Source organism: Phoca vitulina, unplaced genomic scaffold, assembly GCF_004348235.1.
Source record: "Phoca vitulina isolate PV1807 unplaced genomic scaffold, GSC_HSeal_1.0 scaffold52, whole genome shotgun sequence".
Classification (NCBI taxonomy): Eukaryota; Metazoa; Chordata; class Mammalia; order Carnivora; family Phocidae; genus Phoca; species Phoca vitulina.
Window position 1 is genome coordinate 2816368 of NW_022589755.1, and position 24900 is coordinate 2841267.

The window sequence follows — 24900 nt, forward strand, 5'->3', positions numbered from 1 at the left end:
GGGGCTGGGGGCCTGGACTCCTGGGTCTGAGGGAGGATGGGGCTGGGGGTCTGGGCTCCTGGGTCTGAGGGAGGAGGGGGCTGGGGGCCTGGACTCCTAGGTCCGAGGGAGGAGGGGGCTGGGGGTCTGGGTTCCTGGGTCTGAAGGAGGAGGGTTGGTGCCTGGACTCCTGGGTCTGATGGAGGAGGGCTGAGGGTCTGGGCTCCTGGGTCTGAGGGAGGAGGGGCTGGGGGTCTGGGCTCCTGGGTCCAGGGGAAGCAGGAGGAGAAGACACCCAAATATCTGATTAGCAAGAGGGAAGGAAACCCGAAAGTTGAAGGTTGCTATGTGGGACAGAGAAAGGATCAGGGCAGAGGAAGCAATAGCTTTCAGGGGGGAGTTTCATCGGAATTAGATTTCGACACCAAGGTCTCCCTTCCCACCCTGAGCCGGCCCACTGGGGAATTCCAGCAGCTGGCCTGTAGGAACGGAGAGGGGAAGGCAAGTGACGGGAGGAGGCAGGTCACCACAGCCCCATACCCAGCAGCCTAAGGACAGAAACTGCACCCAGAGAGGAGTCTGACCTGTGGGCCTGGCTTCTGGGGCCCCAGAGGAGGTAAGAGCTAGGAAGCTGGAGCCAAGGGGCTAGAAACCAATGCAGGAATTCTAGAAGGGACTGGGGGTCTGGACTGCTGGGTTCCCAAGGGAGGAAGGGTAGAGAGAGCTAGAGGCTCAGAATCTGGGTCCTGGTAAGGAGAAGGGGTCTTGGATGTTGAACTTATAAAGCTGAAGGAAGGAAGTTGGGGGCCCCTTGAAGCTAACGAAGGGGCTGCCTGCTAGGTTCTGAGTGGGGAAGTGGCGGTTTGGGGGTGAGGTCCCGAAGAAAGCGGCGGGTCAGAGGGTCAGACGGTCAGACTGCTCTGCAGCTTGGACTTTGGCTCTGCCACGACACCGCCCGAGCCCTACCCCACGTCGCCCCTCCTTTTCCAACCTCTCCCACAGCCCCAGGCCCAGGACTGGGAGAGCAAGAGGGAGAAAGTTCGGACAGGTGAGCACTCCGGGGAAGCCCAGAGGCTGGCAGTGGAGGGCTGGCTGGGAGAGGCTCGGAAGCTGGGTTGAGGGAGGACAGCCTGGAAAAACTGGGAGGTCAGGATGGAAAGACAGCTGTTACAAGAGGGAAAGTGCCCCAGGCTGAGAGCTGGCCTCATCACACCAGACCCTCACCCACTGTTTCTGCCCTGGGAGCCAATGCGGGCCTCAGAGCCTGAGGGGCTCAGAGGCCGGAGGCCACCTTCTGATGCACCTGGACCCTTAGGGCAGGTTCCTCACCTGAGAGAGAGAGAGAAAGGTTCGTGGTCCCTCCTCTTCCCCTGCAGAGCCCGGCATGTGGGGTTACCTATCCCTGCTGCCTGCCTTCCTGGCCCTTTGGGCTATTGCTGGAGTCTGGACCGTGTGAGTGTTAGAGGCAGGAGACCCCTGGGAGGGGCTGGGGTCTGGACTCCCGGGTCTGAGGGAGGAGGGCTGGGGGGTCTGGACTCCTGGGTCTGAGGGAGCAAGGGGCTGGGGGCCTGGGCTCCGGGGTCTGAAGGGGAGGGAGTTAGAAGTCCTTGTTTCTGTGGGTAACAGAAGGAAAAGGTGTCGTTAAAAACCACTTTGATGTCTCTATACTTCAGTTTTGCCCTTGCCGTGACCAACAGGTCTGTGAACCTCACCGAAGGTTTCCCCTATATCAGGTAGTTATGGCGTTGGGGGGGGGGGGGGGGGTTCCGAGGCTCCGAGGAGCCGCAGGATGATCCTTCATCTTCCCCAGCCTCTGTGGATCTTACCCCCCTCAGAGCTGCATCTTCAGCCAGCTGCTGAACATGGGAGCTGCTATGGGTAAATATTCTCAGCCTTTCTGTTCAGGGAGAGACCCCCCCACCCCGACCCCCAGCCAAGGGCGCCCCGCCCAGCCCCGGCCCCGGCCCCCGCCCCAGGAGTCCAAGCCCCCACCCCTCCCCCAGATGTGGAGGTTAGGCCCCCACCCCTAGACGCCCAGTCTCTCCGCACCCCCTCCCCAGGAATCTGGGCCCGGCTTGCCCGCCCACTTCCCTCTCCTCCCAGCCGCCTGGATCTGCATTATCCGTTACCACCAGCTCCGGGACTGGGGAGTCGGAAAATGGTTTAACCGGCTGATCCTGTGGACGGGGCTTCTGTGTGCCCTGGGCACCTCCGTGGTGGGCAATTTCCAGGTGAGACGGTATCCGCTCGTGGAGCCCAGCCAGGCTGTCCGACCAGCCCGAGTCCCCGACTACAGCTCCCAGCATCCCCCAGGGCTGCTGGCTTCTCGTTGTGGGGGCTCTTCCGCGCACGGCCTTCTGGGACTTGTATTTCTCTTGGGGTCCTCGGACAGGGGAGGGAAGTGAGCTCCTCCGCTGTTTGAATGGAGTCCCGCGTGGGAGGCTCTTGGTATAATTATTTCACTGAACCCTAGAAGATTGGGGGTAATTTACTGCCGTCCCTTGCCCCTTTTGCTTTTAATAGTGAAATTACTCAGAGCCACTCATTCTTCGAGGGAGCGTTCACTCCGTGCGGGGCGCTAGGCTTTACACTGTGTCGGTTTTCATCCATCTCCACAAGAGCTCTAGCTAGACTCTTTTTGGTCAAATCCGACAGAGGGTTTTTTTTGTTTTGTTTTGTTTTAATCAACTGGTTCGTGGCGGTCAGAAATGAACCCAGATTCATAGACTCTAGAACTCACATTCTTCGCCTTGAAGTTCAGTAGATACTTGTAGAACAAAAGGACAATCGATTGGAGAAAGCCTATTGATTATTTTATATTGTTATTTAATTTTACTGTAATGTCTCTGACTCCAAACCTCTCCTGTGAAAGTACCATGGGATAAGAGGCTGCCTCCCACGTGTTAAGAAAATTCCCCATCACTTATTCATTTATTCCTGTGCTCCTCAACTTTAACTTCTTTAAAAAAAAAAAAAAAGTTTTTAAAAGATTTTTATTTATTTATTTATTTATTTTTAAAAAGATTTTATTTATTTATTTGAGAGAGAGAATGAGAGACAGAGCACGAGAGGGAAGAGGGTCAGAGGGAGAAGCAGACCCCCCGCTGAGCAGGGAGCCCGATGTGGGACTCGATTCCGGGACTCGAGGATCATGACCTGAGCCGAAGGCAGTCGCTTAACCAACTGAGCCACCCAGGCGCCCGATTTTTATTTATTTATTTGAGAGAGAGAGAGAGAGCGTGAGAGAGATTATGAGGAGGGGGGAGGGGTACAGGGAGAAGCAGACTCCCTGCTGAGCAGAGAGCCCAATGGAGGGCTTGATCCCAGGACCCTGAGATCATGAGCTGAGCCAAAGGCAGACGCTTAACGACTGAGCCACCCAGGTGCCCCACTGCTTAAAATTATTATATTGCTCCCCTAAGGAGCCTTTTAAAGACATTTCCCGCCGGTCATTGCTTCCCCTCATTAAACTTTTAATATTTAAAAAATATTAAATAACATATATTATGTATCTGCAAAGCACAAACCATTGTAATCTTTAAGAACTTTTCACTCTTGGGGTGTCTGGGTGGTTCAGTTGGTTAAGCGTCTGCTTTTGGCTCAGGTCATGATCCCGGGATCCTGGAATCAAGTCCCGCATCAGGCTCCCTGCTTCTCCCTCTCCCTCTTCCTGCCGCTCCCCCTACTTGTGCTCTGTCATTCACTCTCTGTCAAATATATAAATAGAATCTTAAAAATAAATAAATAAATGAGAACTTTTCGCCCTCCAAAAACCAATTTTTACCCCCTGGGTGGCAATATCAGCCCTCCCCCTCCCCGGTTGAGAATGAAAGATTTATTACTATTATTTCCCGAGCATCTACGATGTGCCAGGCCCTGTATTAGGGAGTGAGGCCGCAGCAGTGAGCAGTCTCTTGGGTGGGTCAAAGACCCCTCCCCCCACCACAGCCCTCGCGCCTCGCCCCCCCCCCCCCACCGTGTATCTATCTTCCTCGCAACTCTTGTCCCTTTTCCTCCCAGCAAAAGAACCAGCTGCCCACGCACCTGATAGGGGCCTTCTTCGCCTTATTCGTGGGCAACCTCTACTTCTGGCTGCAGCTTTTTCTCTTCTGGAGGATGAGGAGCCTGCCCCAGCCTGGGGCCCCCTGGATCGGCCCGCTGCGCCTGGGCCTCTGCAGCCTCTGCACCATCCTCATGGTGGCCAATATCCTTACTGGGGTTGGTGGCAGGCGTTGGGGGTTCTTCACTGGGGTGGGTCGGCTCCATGCAATGTGCGGTGCCCTGTCCTTTCTTGGCCTCAGTCTCCTCAGGATTAGAGCGTCATAGAAAGTGTCAACCCAGGGGTCAGGCAGCCTGGGTCGAATCCCACCTCCCCCACGTCCTAGCCGGGGGAGAAACTCCACTGGCTGAACTTCTCAGTGTCTCAGCTCCTTCAGCTCTCAAATGTGGATAATAACAGGGCTGCCCCCGGAGTTGTAAGGAATGAAGGGAGTAATACATGTGAGGTGCTTAGCTCGGTGCCCAGCACAGTGAGCCACCAGCAGATCCTGGGATGATGGCAAGCCAGCAAGAGCAGCCTGTTTGGGGTCCCTGCCCTGTGCCGGGCATCATGTTGGCGAAGACTGGAAACTGAGGCTCAGAGAGGGGGAGTCTCTTGGCCAAGGCCCGTCATGAAGCCCAACGGTGGAGCTCATGGTGGAGGCAGGCAGCTTGTACAAGGCTCTCGAGGGCAGTCCCTATCTCTTCCCAGCTCCATGTTTGGTGCTGTCATATTATCCCGCGGGCCTCGGTGGGAGTGTTCACAACACAGAAATTGGCCGATGTTGCAAATCGGAGCTGGTTGTTAACCATTCACCAGCATGCCCACCACCGGCTGGAGACTCTACCCAGCCCAGTTCTGAGTCACCCGAGCCCAGATGCTTTCCGCCAGCCCGGCACGCCTCCGGGTGACTCAAATCACTGTGGTCCAGTTTCCATATCTGTAAAATGGAGTTGTTTTGATCATAGTAATGGTCATTACTGATAAAGTGCCCTGAGAGGAAAGAGGCTGCAAACTCAGCCTTAGGGACCGATCTCCTCCTTGGGGAGAATGCAGGGGAGGCCAGAAGGCTGCTGGTGTTCAGAAGAGCCTACCAGGAAACCAACTGAGGTCCTGTGCTGGCTGCCTGAGGGACATCTGCTTATTTGGGATTATCTCAGCAAATGGAACGGGCAGTCGTATTTCCCAGCGCAGCAAACTGAATCCCACTGAAGAGGCGGGAAGGGCTGGCCCCTCACCCAAGCCTTTAGCTACTCTGGCTGTACAAGCATCTCTCCTCTGCAGAGGCCCTGCTGGTGATAAGATCCAGCTGGCCCCTTGTATTTTATTACTACTTTTTAAATTTTTTGAACATTTTATTTATTTGTTTGAGAGAGAGCAGGAGGAAGAGCAGAGGGAGAGGGACAAGCAGACTCTGTGCTAGTGTGGAGCCCGATGCGGGGCTCCATCCCAGGACCCCGAGATCATGACCCGAGCCGAAACCAAGAGTCGGTTGCTTAACTGACTGAGCCACCCAGGCGCCCCGTGCTGGGCCCTTTTAGAATCCCAACTGGGCTGATAATCAGTTTGGCTGCAAGGTCCTTATTCTGTGGCGCTCAAACATCCCTTGGCCCTGGGGCCAGGAAATGGACCATAAAGATGGCCAGCAGAGTGTGATAGGGGCTGGGGTTCTGCAAGGATGGGTCTGAGAACTGGCAGATTCTGAGCTGGTCTTGCAGAACTAGCTGCTTTTCACCTGCTTTGGGAGGTTGGGGACACACCACAGGTGCATGCTGAGGGTGGAAAAACCAGCTTGGAGATAAGGCCACTGGAAGGGCCTGAGATGAGGATTTTCAGTGCTAAGGTGAGGCTTTAAAGGCTTGAGTTTCTTCCTGGGGGCAATAGGGAGCCATGGGAAGCTTATGAGCAGGGGAGGAACAAGGCCAGTTCTGGCGGTAACCACCTTGTGTGTGAGTGCTCTCACCTCTCCTTTGCTCTAGGATTCATGGGATCTGCGGTGATGTCGGCCCGTATCTGCTATCTAAAAATCCCTGAATGAATGAAATAATGTCTAAACTGATCTAGGAGTGAGTAGGGGCTAGCTTGGCGGAGAAGCAGGAAGGTTGTTGCAGTGATCTTGGGGTTGTGAGTTCAAACCCCACATTGGGTGAGGAAGGAAGGAAGGAAGGAAGGAGGGAAGGAAGCAAGGAAGGAAGAAAGGAAGACACGGCAGACCAGGAGCGAGACGCAAGACCAGAAGGAGATGGGCCAGGCCAGCAGGATAAGCCTTAGGGTGAGCAGCTGGCCATGAGGATGAGGAGAGGGAGGGGGTGAGGGTGAGTGCCCAGGGTCCGCTAGGCACGTGAGTGGGTGGCAGAGTTGTCACCAGGAGGAGGAAGATATTTTAGGGGGTGAGCGGGAGGGGCCTGTGGGCCATGGGTGGGGGATGAAAGTTGCCAACACAGCCTGAGGCTGGCGCCCGGCTTGGGGGTGTCTTTAGGAAGCCCTGCATATTTGAGGGAAGAAGCAGTTGGCGGGCAAGTGGGAGATGGTGATGGTGGGGCCTTGACGGGGTCGGGGAGGCCGAGGGCAAGGTGAGAACCTTGTTCTGGGATGTTGGAAATGCAGTGTGAGCAGGAGGAACATGCAAGGGGAACATTTGGGAAACAGCCTTAGACGGGGAGGAAGGCATCCCTGCGAGTGTCTGGGAGCCGCGGAGGCCATTCCGGCCTGGGCGGGCCGAGTGCGGCGCGAGCGGCCACCTGGCCCCGGTGACCCAGCTGGGCTCCCGGATCCTTCCTGCTTGGTGTGGCCCTTGACCCCGGGGTGCAGTGGTCATCCTCCATGCCTGGCCGCTGCGCTCGGCCTCTGCTGCATGCGAGTGGGCCATCGCCACACTGCTGTTCACGCTCTTCGGCCTGTTTGCTGTGGATTTTTCCTGCCTGGATGGCTGCACCCTATGTCTCCAGCCGGGCCCCAGCCTCAGCCCCCCGCCGGCCTCCCCCATCTCCCTGCAGATCCCCCTGTGAACGGCAGTCCGGGCGGTGTGGTCTGGCCCTGGTGCTGTTGTCAGGGCCATCCAGGAAGTGAGAGGCCAAGGCCAGCCAGCCATCCCTGCTCAAGGCTATTTATTATTATTATTATTAATTTTTTTTTTTTTTTTTTTTTTGCCGCCGGCGGAATCAGAGACACGGACGCAGGCAGGGTCACGCGAAACCAGAATTCCTTCTGGAGAGCAAATCCGTACAGAAGGTTGTGAGAGGAAGGGGGAGAACCGGGGAAGGGGGGGCCCAGGAAGGAGGAGTTGGGGACACAAGGACAGATGGCCCTCTCCGTCCGGATCTGCTAAGCCACCCCAACCAGCCCCCGTCCCTCCCCCACCCCACCCCGCAGAGAGATTGATCAATAAATAAAATAATAAATTAATCAATAAATAAAATAGAAACAGCTCCCCCGCCCTCGGCCCCCCCTAGAACCACCCCCCATTGGGCACGGCCCCCTGAGCCCCATCCCTGTAGGGCAAGGCCGGGTTTGTTGTATCTCTCCCCTCCCTACATACTCCTTGGGCCCTATTTACAGATTCACAGTTGGGGGGCAGGGAAGGGGGGTGGAGGGGGCTCCCCTCCTTCCCCGGCCCCCTGGGGTCAGGGCAGAGGGGTCCCGTTGGTGGCCAGGAGCTTCTTGTCCTTTGCGGGGCCTCGGCGGGGAGAGCTGGTCAGCTCTGGGTCTGGGCGGCCGGGTGGGGGCTGCAGGCTTCTGGGTGAGGTGCCAGCAGGCCGGGTCTGGGCCCCGTTCTTCTCATCTGTGGAGAAGGAAGCAGTGTGGCCTCAGGAACCTCAAGGCTGCCGAACCCCAAGGAACACGTTCCAGCGACATCATGGTGAGGCTAAGGGCCCCCACTGCGGGGCCGGAAGCCTGGGGGGATGGCTGCCAGGAGGACACCCATCTGCAACCAGACCTGCCAAGGTCATGGACAGCAAGCAGGTCATGCATCCTGGGCCCCTCCGGCCCCTGTGGCTTAGGAAACTGGGCCAACTTAGTCCCAGTGAGACCCAGAGGCCCGACTCCAGGGGGCTTTCTCACGGACTCTGGCTATGATGCTATCCACTAAGGGACAGCTTGTCACAGCAGCAGGTCCCATTCGAGTCCCCAGATCACAGCCAGAGGTCCCCTTGCCTTCTGCTCTCCTGGTTGTTAGGGGAAACGCTCCTCAGCAACAGGGCACAGGGGAGCCCACAGGGGGTTGTTTGGGGGATCTGAACAAACCCGGATGGTCTCCAGAACACCGTTCCCAAACTTCTGTTAGCAAGTTCCACGACCGCGACACAGAGACTAGTCAACCTCTGAGGGATCCCTGGAGGTGCCCTCCCTAGCCAGGAGGCCTTCTCAGGTTGGGATGGCCCTGTTCCCTGGATGGAGCTTAGACCCCAGCCTCTCTGAGAACTTGTGATCCTCGCCCACAAACCAAAGCCCTGGGGCACTTGCTCAGCAGGCGGTCTCCCCTCCAGCCCATGGGATAAAGGAGGGACACATGGCCTCGGCCCCTGCCTCCCACCTGCCAGGGCCTGCACGGAGGGCTGGTCGTGAGTGCTCAGCAGCTGTGCCTGGATGGTCTCCACAACTCGCTTGAACCGACGGCTGGGACCTGGAGGGGATACGGAGATGGACTGACTTGGGGACAGGGACAGGAAGGCCCCCCCACCCTGTGGAACCCAGCAAAGGACTCTCCTCCTCTTGGTCTCAACTTGCTGCCCTGTGTTGGGGCCAGGCATAAACCCACCATTTGCAAATGGGGCTAAGAAAGATTGGAGTTAAAATAATAATGGGTGTGGCTTTCTATTTAAATAGGTTGTGTTACTTGTTAGTTTCTAGCTGAGGCCGTGAAGAGCCAGAAATATAAGAAAAATGAACTGGAAGTGAAAAAAAAATCTTAAAATCGAGTAAGTCCTGCGTATTAATCTTTAAGGGAAGGGGAACAGAAATGCACTGTAATTCATTTTAGTGATGTAACACTGGCAGGAAAGTCTGGGAGCAAGCTCATCTCCCAACTGTGACTCAATAAGACCGCTAACAAGGGTAGCACACAGAAGCATCTCTTGTTATTCAGACTCTTCTCATCAGGGCCCGGGAAGCAAGCCGAATCGGAAGCAAGACGTTTCTGGGTTTTCATCTCTGGTGCCAACTCTTGATGGGTCATGGCGGCCTGCAGTTTCTGAGGCTGCAGCTGCGCTCCGCAGGAAGAAGTGCCGCGATGGACCGGTGATGTCTGCTCTGGGCGCAGCAAGACACTGGACTGCGGCGAGCCACGTCTTTGCCCTTCAGTGTCAGCAGGGCTGGGCTGAGCCCAGCTCTGTCAGGTCCATTTACCTCAACAGGACTCTGTTTTCTCCTCTGTCAAGTGGGTGAGCACTAATACCTCAAAGGCTGCTGGGAAGCTTCAGTGAAATAGTGCATGTGAAGCGCTTGGAACATCATAAATGTCCATGAAGGGGCGCCTGGGTGGCTCAGTCCGCTAAGCGTCTGCCTTCAGCTCAGGTCATGATCTCGGTCCTGGGATCGAGCCCCGCATGAGGCTCCCTGCTCAGCGGGGAGTCTGCTTCTCCCTCTGTCCCTCCACCTGACTTGTGCCCTGTCTCTCTCTCAAATAAATAAAATCTTAAAAAAAAAAAAGTCCATGAAATGTCACTGAGAAAAGGGGGAAGGACAGAATGTGAGGGTCTGAATGAGGGGGCCACTGTCCCAGCTCAGCTGTCTTGCGCATCCCACACACCAGGGTGGAGGCAGTCTCTAGCCAAGGGACGCTTACCGGAGATGAGCGTAAAGGTGACGGAGTAGATGCCACCACCACCACTGCTGTCCCGTCGTGGGGAAGGCTCTGGACCCTCTGAGGAGCTGATGTCCACCTGGAATCGGACGGGCTTCTGGAAGACGGAGGGGCCGCCACTGGCCTTGTACTCGGCCCTGAAGCTGGTCTGTGACAGCACACTGTGACTCAGGCTGGGGATCTGAGACAGGCGGGGGACGAAAGGAGGGGGTGATTCCAGGGAATGGAGAACCACGACTACCTTTGCCCAAGGAACTACAACTTCCATCAGCCACCAGGGGGGAAAGAATAACAGAAAAGCCGGGGGGAGTTCCCACTGCCTGCTGGGACTTGTAGTTTTCGTGTCCAACTCTAAACGGTATCAGAGGAATGGCTGATAACAGGGACTTTCACATCTAGGCGTCAGCCCCAGGCTCCAGAATCACATGATACAAACTTCTCTGCCTCCACAGGCATTACCATATCTGTCTCAAAACCTGTAAGTCCCACTAGCTCCTAGAGCAAGAACCAGAGGGCCCAGTGGAAAAAGTGGTTCCATCTGCTAATCTCAGACCTGGTGATGGGGGAATGGCAGCTCACCAATACTCTAGGGAGTTGCACCACCTCCAGGCCCCGGGGTACAGTAAACCTCTCCACCTCCCGCCCCTACAGTGACCCAACCCAACTCTGAACGGAAAACTACAGAACCCATGAGCCTCAGGAGGCAGTCAGGCCAGCGCGAAGGCAGTGGACCCCAGGGGCTGCTGGGACTTGTAGTCCTGTGCTGGCCAGGACACAGTAAGACCCAGGCCCCTCACCGACAGGAAGGCATGGACGATGTCCGCTTTGATGCTGCTGAGAGGTTTGTCCTTTAGCACAAGGAATATTTGTTCTTCTTTGTCCAAGGAGATGAAGTTCCCAAACCAGGAGCGTTTTGCCAACCTGAGTGAAAAGGGATGGTTAGAAGGTGAGTCAGGACGGGGCTCAGGGAATAAACCCTTCCCCCATCCTCTCACTTCCCTTCCCTGTCAGACTCACTCTGGAGAGGACTCTGGCGTCAAACTGGACATCTCCTCGGCAGTGGGGACTGGGGGGCGGGGAGGGAGGGGAGAGTATGGTCAACACTTGCCCATCATCCTGGGGTCCAGCACGCGGGCCAGCAGTCCCCTCCAACCAGAGGTTCCAGATCCCGGTGCCCATGCACCTCCCAGTAACTAAACCCCAAATGGCATGCTGCTCGGTAGTCCTTCTGGGGATGCTAGCCAACCCCTGTTAGGCCATGTCCTCTGAGGGTGGAACTTGCTCGCCATGAGCCAATGGGAAGATGAGCCAGGGCACTGAAGGGAGGTGTCCTTCACAGAGGCTCCTCCTCCAGCGCTGGAAGCCACACCCCCTCTCTCCAACACCTGAATTTCTACTCCCAGCCCCATCTTCTCTCAGGAGGTGGGAATCCGGGCCCCCAGTCCCTGCACCCTCAGGGACCCTGTACCCTGCATCTTGCGCCGGTGAAAGCGAGGGGAGCCCAGGAAGCTGTTGCGGATGGAGTTGAGACGACTCCTCCAGGCGGCTCCCCCGACTCCACCGCCGGGGCTTGGGGGTGGCGTCGTTCCCGGCGTCCCAGTGGGACTGGCCCGGGGCGTGTGCAGGGGCGAATGCAAGGGGGTACCCCCAGAGGAGCGCGGGGAGCCTGGGGGACCAGGCAGGGGCGTGGAACGGGCACTGGGGGGTGGGGGCTGCTCCCCGGCGCCCCCACCCCTGGGGCCTCGAGAAGGCAGCGTCTGCGTTTTGGAAGTCGGGGAGCCCCCGCCCCGAGCCTCATCTCCGGCCCCGGGCTCAGGTGAGAAGGAAAAGACAGGACTCTGCGGAAGAGTGGAGAAGGGTGAGATGGCGAACTACAACTCCCAGGAGCCTCTAGGAACCCCATTCGCACATACTCACGGAGGTGGGTCCCGATGCATGCTGGAACTTGTAGTCCAGTGATTTCCCCCTCCCAACCCACATCGTTAGGGGGACAGAGACTTTTTCTATCATGTTCACTGCTGTAGCACAGTGACTGGTACACAGTAGGCGCTCAATTAGCTTTTGTTCCGCGCCTAAACGAACCCTTGAAACACACTAAAACCCCAATCCTATCAGAGGTGGAAATGCCCAATGTACTAAAATACTTATGCGGCCTTAGGGCTGGGGGCCCTTTAGGGACAGAGAGGCAATGCCTCAAGACTTCATGGGAGTTGTAGTTCCTGCTGCTCAATCTCGGCTCCAGCGTCTTCACCCCCTTACCCCTTCCGAATGACTTGGGGCTTACCCTTGGGCTGCTGAGAGGGCTGGAGGACAGACCGGTGGAGGCTCCACTGACACTGCGGGATCTGTTTCCAGGAGAGACGATGATGATGATGATGATGATGATGATGATGATTTTTAATCAGGTGTGTGGGTTTCGCAAGGCGCAGATGTCCTCTCCCTTCCACACGCCTTTGCGATGAGGACTTGAGGCCCGGAGAGGGGCCACTGCGGTGGAGCTGGGGCTAGAACCCCGAACCCCCTCCCCACCCACACTGTGGGTCCGCGGGAGGGGCGGCGGCTCCCACCTCTGACTGTGCTGGGCCATCTCCAGGGCGCGTCGGGTGGGCACGGGGGAGCCGCCGCCCCCAGCATCCGTGATGCTCAGAACTTCCATGGACTTCCGCTCTGGCCGCCGCTTCCCGTGACGGCTCAGCATGGGGGAATCCACACGTTTCCGAGGGGGGTCTGAGGGCGGAGAGTTTCAGCCCCATCAGAAGCCGGCTTCGCGCAGCCGTGCGTGGCACTGGTGCCCGTGGGGGAACGGAGGCCCGGAGTGCAGACTTTTGACAAGGCCACGGAGCAAGTCGGGGCGGGGGGGGGGGGGCGCGTCTAAACACAGAAGCTACGGGCTTGCAGCCCCTTCCTCCCTTCGGAGTCCGGGGTCTGGACCCCCAGCCCTGCCTTCTCACCGACGTCATTCCGGGGAGGCAGGTCCTGGTCCTCACAGCTGGGATACCGCTCCTTCCGATCCAAAAGCAGATAGTAGATCATCTTTTCTTGGTTCTCCCTGATGGCAAGGGAAGGGAGGGGGTAGGAGGGGATTGGGGTCAGGGGTCGGGCTCCAGAGGTCTCACCCCCTCCCTGCAGCTGTGGCTCTCGGGGACTTGGCACACCCATACCTCTGTCCATGGGTCCATCTTCCTAGGCATCAACATGGCTAGCTTTTTTGTGTCGGCGTACATCTGACCCTTACTTAGCCGTAGTAACACCTAATAACTGAGCACTTACTACTTGTAAGCACTGCGTGGGGCACTAAGTCTGTCTCAGCGCCTGGCGATACTCTGCAGCATCTTGTCTTTTTTCCGCCGGTCCTACCGCCCCCTCGTGGTCCCTCCGGGGACAGCTCCACGTGGGAACTTTAAGCCACGCCCCATCCAGCGACCTGGGCGCCACGCCCCAGGGAGTCTGCGCGTGCGCGGGGCCTGGGCGCGCCCTCTGCTGGCTGGCTGGGGCCCTGCGGCGGCTCGTGGGACGTGGACCGCTGGTGCGCGTTGGGGCAGGGGGCCTTACTCCTCGCTGCGCAGCTCGCGGTGCAGCCGCTCGCGGTCCCTGAAGCAGCCCAGCGAGGCCATGCTCTCCAGGACGTCGGGGTCCAGCTCTCCGTTCGATGGCAGGCTCCGCATGGCCACCCGGCGGCCTGGGGCTGGCTCCAGGCAAGGGTCCGGCTCGTGTTTCCCGCCCCTGGGGAGGGGGAGAAACGTTACAGGGGACCGGGCCGGGCGTCCAGGATTCGAGCCCTCTCCACCTGAGACGCAGGTGTCCTGGGCCCCAACCTGCTCCTCTCTTGGGAACCCAGGAGTCCCGGCTCCCAGCCCCTGCTCCACCTGTGTCCTCTTCCCCTAGGACCCAGAAATCTGAGTCCCTAGCCCCTCCTCATTGAGGAACCCTGGTATCCCACCCTCTAGCTGGTTCTCCTGCCGGGGACCCTTGATGTTTGGGCCCCCTCCCTTTCTCCCCCAGGGACCCAGGTGCTCAGCTGTCCCATACTCACAGGTACCAGGGATGTTTCTGAATTTGCTCCAGCTGAGGGAGGAGAGAAGCAGAAATGAGGTCCTATGAACACAGTAGGCCGCAAGGAAAGTTGATGAGGTGGCGTTGGGGGTCCCTAACAGTGTCCCCTCCTCTCCACCAGGGGCAGGATGACAGCTTAGGTCTTCCCCTAGTGGCGACTGAGCGCCTCGACCCGCAACTACAGGGGACAGGCCTGGGACAGGCCTGGGACATGGCCCGCATGCACAGTGGCACCCCCCCCCCCCCCGCTGTAGGGGTCTTCCCCAGTTTGGAGCTCATTCAGCGACCCCGGGGACTGACAGGCAGGTCCTGGAAATCCAGCCTCATGCACCCCCTCTAGGGATTCTGTCCTCATGACCCACCGCCCCCCCCAACTCACACTGAGCCTTTTCTCAGGCTCCACTTCGATCATCCCTCTCAGGAGGCTCTGGCAGTCTGGAGGGATGAAGTGGGGCATATGGAAGACGCCCCGTTTCACCTTCTCCAGCAGCTGACGGAGATTGTCATCATCAAAGGGCAGAGCCCCCTGAGTGAGAAATAACAGGACCCCTTACATAGAGCTTAGGATGTTCCAGGCGAGAGCCTAAGCACTTGACAAATCAGCACATTTAGTCCTTGCCACAAGCACTGGGAGGCAGGGGACTATTATTATCCCACTTTACATGGGGGAAACTGAGGCATGGAGCTGTCCAGCAATTTGCCCAAGGCCTCTGAGCTGGTAAGTGGCCAGAGCAAGGATTTGGCAACAGACAAGTCAGGCTCCAGGGCTTAAGAGGCTGGGGTTGCAGCTTGAGGCTGCATCTTAAAAACAGGTTTCTCCCCAGACCAGTTTCAGGAGGGGTAATCCTCACGCGTTCGTTCAACAAAAGGTGAGCATCCGTTTTGGGTCAGGGCTCTCATAACAGACAAAACAAGCCCTCGCCCTCCTACAGCTCACACCCTAGATTGCGAGACCCCAGTGAATGAATGAACTTTAGCAGCCATGTCATGATGCAGACACCCTGCTATGTCCCAGGTTCTGATCTGGCCGCGAGGGATGGAGCAGGGGACAGCAGGTTCCTGGCCCCACGGAGCTTTGTCCAGAACAGTGCCTGGCACACACGGATTAATAAGCAGTGGCTGTTGGATGAGTAGTGGGAGGGCAAGCGAACAACAAAGGGACACATGGAATGAGACAGGTGGGAGTCCGTGTGATGAGGAAACACGAGCAGAGCGAGCAGGTAGCGAGAGAGGGGAGCCGGGTCTAGCAAGGGAGTCGGGGAAGGGGTCTTGGAGGAGATGATGCTGGACAAAGACTTGCAGGGGTGACAGCATGAGTCTCTGAGGGCTTTTCCAGGTGTTGCCCCTGGTGTCAGAGGCCTCTGGACAGAGGATGCAGGGTGTAGGGGAGAGGAGGAAAGGGGCACCCCGCAATGCTGGTCTAGGGCCAGGAAGCCTGGATGTGACTTCCACTTGTCTGTCTCATTCAATGTGGCCGAGTGTTTGTTGTCAGCCTGGCACCTGGATTCTACACTTCCCAGCCTCCAGAACAGTGAGAAGTAAGTTCACGCCGCCCCATCTACCTTTGTTGTAGGAGACCAGACTAAGACAGACAATTTGTTGACATTGAACACGTGGCCAGCAGCATTCGAACTCAGGCTGGAAAGAAGCTTATCTAACACAGGTATTTTCTCTGTGACAGACAAAACAACCTTCCCGTCCTTAGGAACGCACAACGGCACTCTGCGGCGGGACGATTTAAAATCACCAACAGGGGCGCTTGGGTGGCTCAGTGGTTAAGCGACTGCCTTCGGCTCAGGTCATGGTCCCAGGGTCCTGGGATCGAGCCCCGCATTGGGCTCCCTGCTTGGCGGGAAGCCTGCTTCTCCCTCTCCCACTCCCCCTGCTTGTGTTCCCTCTCTCGCTGTCTCTCTCGGTCAATCTTCCCTGGGGGAGCTGCGAGCCCCAGGCGCACCCGTTCAGCCTCAGTCCCCTCCGTGTCACATAGGCTAGTGGTGATGAGACCAAACACTGATCCCAGCCCTGCCACTGTCCAGAAGTGTGCCTGTGGGCCAGTCACTTTTAGTCTCTAGGGTTTTTAAGAGAAGTGCATGAGGTAATGTGCTTGGAACAGTGCCTGGCACAGAGTAAACCACCAATTTATTCGTGCCACTGTTAAGGAGGACTGACTACATGCCAACTCGGGTCACGATGGTGACCCAACAGAATAAAACACACAAAGACAAAAGCCCTGACTTCTGGGAGCTGATGATTTAGAAGGGAAGGAGAAACCGCACAACTCAACGCACAATGGCAACTCTGATAGTCACCAGGAAGGACAGAGCCTCGCCCCAGAAGGTCTGACCTCGTGAGGGGTGGGGGGAGAAGTGGGAGCGAAGAGAAGTCTAGGTGTGAACTAGATGAGCAACGGGACTGGTAGGGATGGAAGAGCGTTCTAGGCAGAGAAGAGCAGGTGCAAAGGCCCTGGGGGAAGAGCCGGGCTGACAGGCCTGGTCTGATTATACTCGTTATTACCATATTGCAACAAACACCCTAGAACAGCCACTGTCCCAAGCCGCCCAAGGGCTCCCGGCTGCCCCGTCCCTTTCTGGGACACCCTGGACTAGCTCACAGTGCTGTGACTCAATGGTTAGCTCTGGGCACAGAGGTAGGGGCAGGGGGGAGGGTGCTCCAGGATCTTGGTCTGTTGGTTCATACTTCCCACCTTCCTGATACCAGTTAAATATTTGGAAGACAACCCCTGAGGGAAAGATGGAACTTAATGTTCTGTGCTCCCACCAGGCAGGACTGTTCTAGAAAATGGGGCAGGAGAGGTGAGGGGCCCCTTACCACAAGCAGGGCAAAGAGAATGACTCCACAGCTCCACATATCTGCCCGGCGGCCGTCATACTTCTCCCCCTGGAAAGGAGAAGGCCCAGCCATGACAGGGTCTCTCCACCATGCTCCCCCCACTCCTCCCTCCTCTCCACCTGCTCACTCACCTTAATCACCTCCGGACACGCATAGTGGGGGGACCTGCGGGAGAGAGGCGGTGTGAGCCTCTGGTGGGCTTCTCGCCCCCTCCCCGGGACTACGGAGGCCAGGCCCCCACTCACCCACAGCTGGTCTCCAGGAGGCTGTCCCCCACCTGCAGGGACGCCATGCCAAAGTCTGCGATGCGGATGTTGTTTTTCTCATCCAAAAGCAGGTTCTCGGGCTTCAGGTCTCTGTGGCTGAGACAGGCAGGTGGGGCTCAGGCCTCTGCCCTCCTCCTGGAGGCTGAGGCCCCGTTTGCTATCTCTCAGAGGCGGGCACTTCTGGAAACTATTATGGACAATTTCAAACATGCTCCCAAGTAGTGAGAAGAATATAAGGAAGCCCCAAGTACCCACCCCCCAGCCTCACCTTTATCAACGCAGGGCAAGTCTTCCTTCATCTCTACCCATACATACTCTTTCCTTCCTCCGCTGGATTATTTCGTAGGAGGCCCCAGACAGTGTATCATTTTACCCACAAATATTTGAATATGTACCAAGGAAGTAAGAGGGCTAATGTTGAGCTACTGAAATATTGAAATACTTCCATACTGAATAATAAGAATATGGTCACCCCAAGCTAGTCACTGGTCCCTCCCTGGAGACACCAGCCCTCTCCCCTGGAGCAAAACTCCTCAAGTTTTAAGGGTTGATGTCTGGGGGGAGGTGGGGCCTGAGGATTCTACAGTTCCTGTTGGAAGTGGTCAGTAACTGGGTCACACTTGTTGTTAAATATGTTGACTATTGCCCCCTAGAGGCCAGGGCTTGTAATGTCAGGGTTTTGACTGGGTCGTGTCAATCGGGAGGTGTTGACAATTTAAATGGGTTGCCTTTCTTTCCATCACCAAGCTTTATCCCCACCTTGGAGCCCCTCCACCCTGACACCCACCCCAGCTCCAATCCCCATCCCAGAGAGGGAAGGGGCGCAAGCAAATGAGGCTGAAAGACGAGCTGAAGGCCATTCAGTGAGGAAAGGACAATCTTTTCATATGGACATTCACATGCCAGAAAACAAAAAACAAAACAAAACAAAACAAAAAAATGAACCTCAACCCTTGCCTCCCATCACAGACAAAAATTAATTTGAAATGTATCCCAGGCCAAAATGCAAGAGCTAAAACTATATAATTTCCAGAAGAAAATGTAGGAGGAAGCCTTAGGGACCTTGAGCTGGGCAAAGATTTATAGATAGGGCAGAAAAGGCATAAATTGTTAAAAAAAAAAAAAAAAGAAGATATAAACTTGAATTTATCAAAATTTAAAACTTGCTTTTCACAAGACATTGCTATAAAAAAAAGTGGGGAGCCTGGCTAGCTCAGTCAGGAGAGCATGCAACTCTTCCCCCCCTTTTAGAAATTTTATTTATTAGAGAGAGAGAGAAATAGCACGAGTGGAGGGAGGGGTACAGGAACAAGCAGACTCCCCGCTGGGCGCAGAGCCCCATGCGGGGCTCCATTCCAGCGCCCCAAGATCATGACCTGAGCCAAAGTCAGACACTTAACCAATTCAGCCACCCAGGTGCCCCGAGTCTGTGACTCTTGATCTCAGGGTCATAAGTTCGAGCTCCATGTTGGGTGTAGAGATTACTTAAATAAAAAACTTTAAAAAAATTAAAAAACAATTAAAACTCAAAAGTATGTCACAGACTGGAAGAAAATACTTGAAAAATATACAGTTAATAAAAGATTTGTTCTTAGAATAAAGAACTCTTAGGAAATGCCTGGGAGGCTCAGTTGGTTAAGCATCTGCCTTCGGCTCAGGTCATGATCCCAGGGTCCTGGAATCGAGCGACCCGTTGGGATCCTTGCTCAGCGGGGAGCCTGCTTCTCCCTCTTCCTGCCTCTGCGCCTACTTGTGCTCTCTCTGACAAATAAATAAATAAAATATTTTAAAAAAGAACTCTTAGGGGTTATTCCTAGAGCTATCTCTTGTTCCTAGAATAAAGAACTCTTACAACTCAATAATAAAAAGACAACTCAGTAAAAAAATGGGCAAAGGATCTGAACAGACATTTTTCCAAGGAAGATAAACAAACGGCCAATAAGCACACGAAAAGATGTTCTACGTCATTAGTCATCAGGGAAATGCAAATCAAAACCACAATAATGAGATGCCACTTCATACCCACTAGGATGGCTATAATCAAAAAGTCAAACGATAACAAGTGTTGGCAAGGATGCACAGAGATTGGAACCCTTGTGGACTGCTGGCGGGGATGGTGAAGGGTACGGCTGCTTTGGAAAATGGTCTGGCGCTTCCTCAGAAGGCTAAGCAGAGTTCCCACATGACCTGACAATTCCACCCCCAGGGATATACCCGAGAATCGAAAACACAGGTACACACCAAAACTTGTACTTGATTGTTCCCATGTCCATATTATTTACGAGAGCCAAAAAGGAGAAACAACTAAAGTGTCCATCAACTGGGGAATGGATAGACGAGATACGGCGCAGCCACACAATGGAGTATTATTCAGCCACGAAAAGGAAGGAAATACCGACACATGCTACAACATGGATGAACCCTGAAAACATTTTGCTGAGTGAAAGAAGCCAGACAGAGAAGACCACATATAGTATGATTCCATTTATATGAAATGTTCAGAATGGGCAAATCCATGGGGACGGAAAGGAGATTGGTGGTCGTCAGAGGCTGGGGGCAGGGGGGCTGGAGGGGTGACTGCTTTCTTCATGGGTACGAGGTGATGATTTCGGGGGTGAGGAAAATGTTCTACAATTACATAGCAGCGATGCGCAACACTGGATGTACTAAAAACTGCTGAATTGTATACTTTAAAAGGGTGAATTTTATGAGACGTGAGTTTTATCTCAATTTTTAAAAAGGAATAAAGATTTATTTTGGGGCTGCACCACACTGGCTTCCAGTGAGCCTTGTGGGCAGTGCTCATCCCGGCCTCCCCTCCAGCTGCCCCCTCACCAGATGGAGTAGCTATGGCAGAAGTCCAGCGCCGATACTATCTGGCGGAAGAACTTCCGGGCCTCCTTGGGCGTCAGTCTCCCCTTCTTTACTAGGTAGTCAAACAGCTCACCTCCAGAGACGTGCTCCAGAACCAGGTACCTGGGGGACGTGGAGGGGGCAGAGGGCTGGAAGGGGCATGTGGAGGACCAAAGAGCCTGGTCTCTCTTTCAAAATCCCCTGGACCCCCGCACAAGACCTCAATCCCACTGGTCGCTGGAAGCAGAGAATCCCAATTCCTACGGGTCCCTGGGAGGAGGAGACTCCCAATGCCCACGAGTCCCTGGGAGGAGGAGAAGACTCCAATTCCCATGAGTCCCTGGGAGGAGGAGGAGACTCCAATTCCCATGAGTCCCTGGGAGGAGGAGGAGACTCCAATTCCCATGAGTCCCTGGGAGGAGGAGGAGACTCCAATTCCCATGAGTCCCGGAGCAAAAGAGACTCCAATTCCCATCAGCCTCTGGGAACCCAAAACTCAATTCCTCTCAGCTCTGGGCAGCAGAGACTCCCACGGCAACTTTAGAGTATCAATACTTTGACTCCTAGTTATTTCAGGAGATAAGACAACTCCGTTAGCACCTGGAGGAGAGAAACACCTCAATTCTCACAGGACCCTGAGAAATAAAGACACCTCCTCCTCCCCTACTCCCATTAGCTTCTGGAAAGCCAAGCCTCTCATTCCTGTAAGCCTCAGGGATGAAGAAACTCAAATTCTCATTAATTCCTGGCAATAACAATCGCAGTGTGCACCAATCTAAGTCAACAACCATGAGATAAAAAACTACAAGTCCCATCAGCTCCTGAGAGGTTTAAAATGCCCAACTCCCATAAGCCTCTGGGACACAGACTCCTAATTCCCATCAGCCACCTGGATCCTTAAGACTCCAAATCCCATCAGGCCCCAGGAGGCTAAAACTCTGATTCCCATCAGCCCCTAGGAACAAAAGCGCAATTTCTATGAGCTCTTGGAAAGCTGATAGTTCTCTGTGAAGCCCAAACTCCCATGGGCCACCCCCTATGCCTACCTAGGTGGAGGAGTGGGAGTGATAGCTCCACCAGATGGTGACAAAGCCCCTCCCTGCCGCCACACCTGGGGAAGCCTGAGGACTACAATTCCCATGAGCACCTGGGACCGGGCCTCTTACTGCCTGGGGAAACCCTCCCCAGCATCTGATGGGTCCTGGAGTCAGTTCATCCGGGGGTGGGGGCAGGGGTCTGTCCCCTCACCCACTGCCCAGCCCAGCTGTCCCTTGGGTCACCAGAGTCCAGACAAAGGCCTATTGTCTGTACCCTGGGCAGCTGGACTCCACTCCCATCTTCCTGGGGGGTAATCAACTTTGAGATACAGACTGGGAACTCCTATAGAAGGCCATTGTTGGGGTGTCCATCATAGCACCCAGAGTTATGTGGGAGGAGGAGGGGGGCCTGCAATGCTCCAAGAGGTTGGGGGTAGGTTTAGGAAGAAGCAGGATTCACTGAGCCTCAGGCTTTGCTAAGCCCCCATTGCCTCAGCAAAGAGGAGCAGGGTGGGGAGCTGCCCTTAGCAAGTTGGGTCCAGTTGAGGACATCTGGATTATCTAGTAGAGAGTGTTCCCTGCAGTGCAGCAGTGCGTGGGCCTGGGGCTGGGGAAGAAGGGCCAGGATGGACCTCTGTCCCCCACCAGGATGGCTGACACTTGGCTGTCCTGTTGCTAGGGCACATTTGGCCCTTAGTGTCAGGCCAGGTCAGGCCAGTCAGTGTGGGAACAAGGAGGATTATGTGTGCGTGTATGTGTGTGTGGGAGGGTGTTCTGTGCAGGAGCGAAGGGACTGACTGGCCCTTCAGTGGCTCCAGCCAGGAGAGCTTAAGTTTCTCCAGGCCCCTCCAGGCCTTGTTTCCAGAAAGGTCCCACCCTAGGAACTTGGGGTGGGGGTGCATGGGGGGCTGGGTGTCTATAAATACCTACAAATATTTCTTGTTCTCGTAGACATCGTGCAGCTTGAGGACGTGTGGGTGTTCAATGAGCTTCAGGATGGCGATCTCCCGCTCCACCTGGGGGTCAGTGGGAGACACAGGAATGGAGGTCAGCATGGCCTCCCTCGTCCCCCCCCAGCCCCAAAGGGACACCCTGCCCCAGTGCACACACACCTTCATCAGCACCGACTCAGACAGCTTCTCCCGGTTCACGATCTTGATGGCAACCTTCTGGCCAGTGATGCAGTGGACCCCGAGTTTAACCAGCCCTGAGGAAGCAGGACTGAAAATGTGGGGTGTGCTCCCAGAGCACTCTCCCAGCCTCTGGCTCCTACATCCCCCTTACTCCCCACTTTCCTCCTCCTTTCCCTGCTGGCTGTTTGACAGTGGCCTGAATCACCCTGACCCGAGCTGAGGGCTCTGACAGCTACCATTCCCACGAAACACTCTCTTCTTCCTGTTGCCCGTAGACATGGACATTCTGTTCTGTCCCTTCTTTATTTTTTCCCCCCCTACACCCACGTGGGGCTCGAACTCACAACCCCAAGACCAAGAGTCGTGTGCTCTACTGACTGAGCCAGGCAGACGCCCCTGTTCTGTCCCTTCTGATTGTCCATCCCTCCACCTGCCATCACCTCCACAGGCACCCCTGGTTCTCACCCGGATTCTCTGTCTTTCTGGTGTGACCCTTCAAGTCCATCTCTCCACAGAATCTTTCCTCACCCTGTCTCCATCATGTTGTCTCCCCGACTGCCACCTTCAACCTCTCTCTCTTTCAACCCATCGCTTCCTTGAATTCTCTGCCCTTCAATCTTCTGGAGACTCCATGTCTCCCAAGGAATATACTTTCACGTTTGCCCCCCTCCCGGACCATCCCTGTCCGCCTCCTCCTAAACCCTGACCTTTTAATCCCCTTCTTGATCTGCTTTTAATAGCAGCTGTAGTTGGGAGCATGCAAACCCCAAGAGTATGCCCACTTCCCAAGGGTAAGCCCCAAAGCCACAGAGCCTGGAGTACGGCCCCCAGCCCCTCCTCCCTCAGACCCAGGCGTCCAGGCCCCATGGTCCCTTCCTCCCCCATAACTCAGGAATTCAGGTCAGTGACACCTTCACACTCCTACCACTAGGATCTTGAGGTCTGAGCCTCTTCCCTTCCCTCATGCCCTCAGCTTCACAAGAGATCCTGGGCCCACCCCTGGACCTCCTGCCTAGGACACGGGTGTGCAGATCCTGCTTCACACCCACCCACCCTCCACCTGGCAGGAAAGAGGCCACGGCTGGAGCCAGGGTTTAGCAACAGCCAAAGGATGACCCCTGATTCCACAACCACTCCTGGGAGATTTGACTCTCAGATCCACCTTTCCACCTTCCGTTCCTGTTCCCCATACTGAGCCTGCATGCTGGAGAAGGGGGAGAATGCTGCAGACCCCATCACCCTAGCCTCACTGCTGGTCACCCGGACAGCCTGCCAGGAGAGCCTGAGGCCCTCCTCAGCCAGAGAGCAGTGCAGAGGGAAGCGGCTGCCCAGGGTGCACCCCCATCCCGCGGCATACTGCAGCAAGGACCTCAGCTCCCAGTGCCGGCTGATCCGCTGCTGCAGGCCGGCCTCCCTTCCCCACCGAGGCCCTGGAGCCCCTCCAACTTCTGCCCCCGTGAGGTGGGAGCCTTTGGGCCTCAGCACCTCCCCCCAGGAGTCCAAACCCCCAGCCCCCTCCATCCTGGGGACCCAGCACACTGGACCCCAAGTCCCTTCTCTGTGAGGGACCCCAGGGTCTGGGCAATCAGCCCCTGCCCTTTGAATACCCATGAGTCCCGCCCTCTGCCCCCCAGCTCTCCTGCCCCTACCCCAGGTGTCCCCTCCCCTGACTCACCTGTCTGTCCTTTGCCCAGCGTCTTCTCCAGCCGATAGGGGCCCACATATTGGGCGTGCTGGGGTGGGTGTGGGTGTGGGTGCGGGAGGTGGTAGGCGGGGGAGCCCCCGCCCCCCTCCTTGGCCCCGGACGACATGGTGCCCTTGGTCCCGGTCCGACCGGCCCCCCGGCCGCCCCCCCTGCGGCAGGTCGCCCCGTCCCTCCGGTGGGGGCCGGCGACAGCTCCGTCCCGGCCCCCCCGGCTGCCCCCCACCTCTCCGGGGGTCCCCAGGGGGCTGGGCTGGGCCCCCCCAGTCGGCGGGCCGCGGAGCTAGGGGAGGGGGGGCTGGCCCGGGGGGGTCAGGCCCCGGGAGTCAGCATGGCCCGGGGGGGCTGCGCGGCCCCCCCTCCCCAGCCCGTCTCTGGCCGGCCCCCCCCTTCCTGCGCCTCCCCCCGTCGGGGGGGTCTGAGGTGCGGGCCGGCGGATGCTGCAGGCCGAGGTCCCCCCCGCCCCCCCACGCGCCCTCTCTCCTCCGCCTCCTCCTCCTCTCCGCCTCCCCCCGCCACCTCGTCCTTTCTCTCCGGCACGCTGACATCACCATCCGGGGACTCCGGGCCCTTCCCCAAAGTTAACCCTTTCGGAGGGGGGAGGGGGAGCGGGGGCAGGGGGCGGGCCTGGGCGCCGGAGGGATGGAGAGGAGGTGGGAGGGTGCACGGAGGGATGGAGGGATGCAGGAGGAGAGAGGATGGAGGGATGGCGAGGGAGAGAGATGCGGAGCAAAGAGACGGGGACCGAGATGGAGCTACACAAAGGGAGAGGAAGTCTGACATAGAGACGGGGACAAGCGCAGCTGGCTAGAGAGATGGAGACAACCAGAGACCGCGCTGGCGGCAGGGAGTCGGGCAGAGGTGGGCAGAGACAGGAGAACAGAACGGGATGAAGAGCAGGAGACACAGAGACAGGGAGATGGGATAGAGTCGTAGGAAGGGCCCCAGCTGGAGAGAGTCGGACGCGGAGAGCCAGAGAGGAGGGAAAAGAGGGAAAGAGGCAGCCAGAAAGATGGAGAGAGATGTACAGAAACACAGATGTGAAGGGGAAGGGGAGAGAAGGCAAGGGGGAGAGACACAGGTGAGGGGAAAGAGACAGGGAGGTGGGGGAGAGAAACGGGGAAGAACAGACAGGGACAGGGAGGGAACGATGTGGAGGTAAGTGAGGCACAGGGACAAGAAGGA

The 24900-nt window shown here is 56.5% G+C and overlaps 2 protein-coding genes across 3 annotated transcripts; one reads left to right on the forward strand and one right to left on the reverse strand.

Annotated features, from left to right (window-relative positions):
- Window positions 1–493: 493 nt before the first annotated feature.
- On the forward strand, window positions 494–7106 carry TMEM150B (transmembrane protein 150B). Its single transcript, XM_032388843.1, has 8 exons — window positions 494–595; window positions 982–1027; window positions 1356–1431; window positions 1653–1712; window positions 1790–1857; window positions 2083–2210; window positions 4000–4183; window positions 6830–7106. Exons 3-8 carry the CDS (start codon window positions 1364–1366, stop codon window positions 7024–7026), a joined length of 705 nt encoding a protein of 234 aa, XP_032244734.1. The 5' UTR covers window positions 494–595; window positions 982–1027; window positions 1356–1363; the 3' UTR covers window positions 7027–7106.
- Window positions 7107–7144: 38 nt separating this feature from the next.
- Window positions 7145–24196, reverse strand: BRSK1 (BR serine/threonine kinase 1). Of its 2 annotated transcripts, XM_032388761.1 has the most exons (19): window positions 23689–24196; window positions 21993–22087; window positions 21811–21896; window positions 19826–19966; window positions 16970–17086; window positions 16856–16889; window positions 16704–16772; window positions 14254–14400; window positions 13855–13886; window positions 13374–13544; window positions 12773–12870; window positions 12389–12548; window positions 12106–12166; window positions 11290–11659; window positions 10839–10887; window positions 10619–10742; window positions 9804–10002; window positions 8553–8642; window positions 7145–7799 (listed from the first exon to the last, which is right to left on the reverse strand). In XM_032388761.1, the coding sequence occupies exons 1-19, from the start codon at window positions 23822–23824 to the stop codon at window positions 7642–7644; spliced, it is 2337 nt and encodes a 778-aa protein (XP_032244652.1). In that variant the 5' UTR covers window positions 23825–24196; the 3' UTR covers window positions 7145–7641. The 2 variants fall into 2 exon arrangements, with proteins under 2 accessions (XP_032244652.1, XP_032244653.1); XM_032388762.1 differs by lacking the exon at window positions 23689–24196 and having other exon boundaries at window positions 21807–21896; window positions 21993–22084.
- Between the last annotated feature and the right edge of the window lie 704 nt (window positions 24197–24900).

Bases quoted from the DNA above. Each gene is read 5' to 3' on its own strand.
- TMEM150B (XM_032388843.1), top strand. From the start codon at position 1,364: ATGTGGGGTTACCTATCCCTGCTGCCTGCCTTCCTGGCCCTTTGGGCT. The intron at 1,713-1,789 runs GTAGTTATGGCG...CATCTTCCCCAG, and splicing joins GAAGGTTTCCCCTATATCAG to CCTCTGTGGATCTTACCCCC. The intron at 2,211-3,999 runs GTGAGACGGTAT...TTTTCCTCCCAG, and splicing joins CCGTGGTGGGCAATTTCCAG to CAAAAGAACCAGCTGCCCAC.
- BRSK1 (XM_032388761.1), bottom strand. From the start codon at position 23,824: ATGTCGTCCGGGGCCAAGGAGGGGGGCGGGGGCTCCCCCGCCTACCAC. The intron at 21,897-21,992 runs GTGTGTGTGCAC...ACTGACCCCCAG, and splicing joins CTGAGTCGGTGCTGATGAAG to GTGGAGCGGGAGATCGCCAT. The intron at 10,888-11,289 runs GTACAGGGTCCC...CCCGCCCCCCAG, and splicing joins TCACCGGCGCAAGATGCAGG to TCCCCACTGCCGAGGAGATG.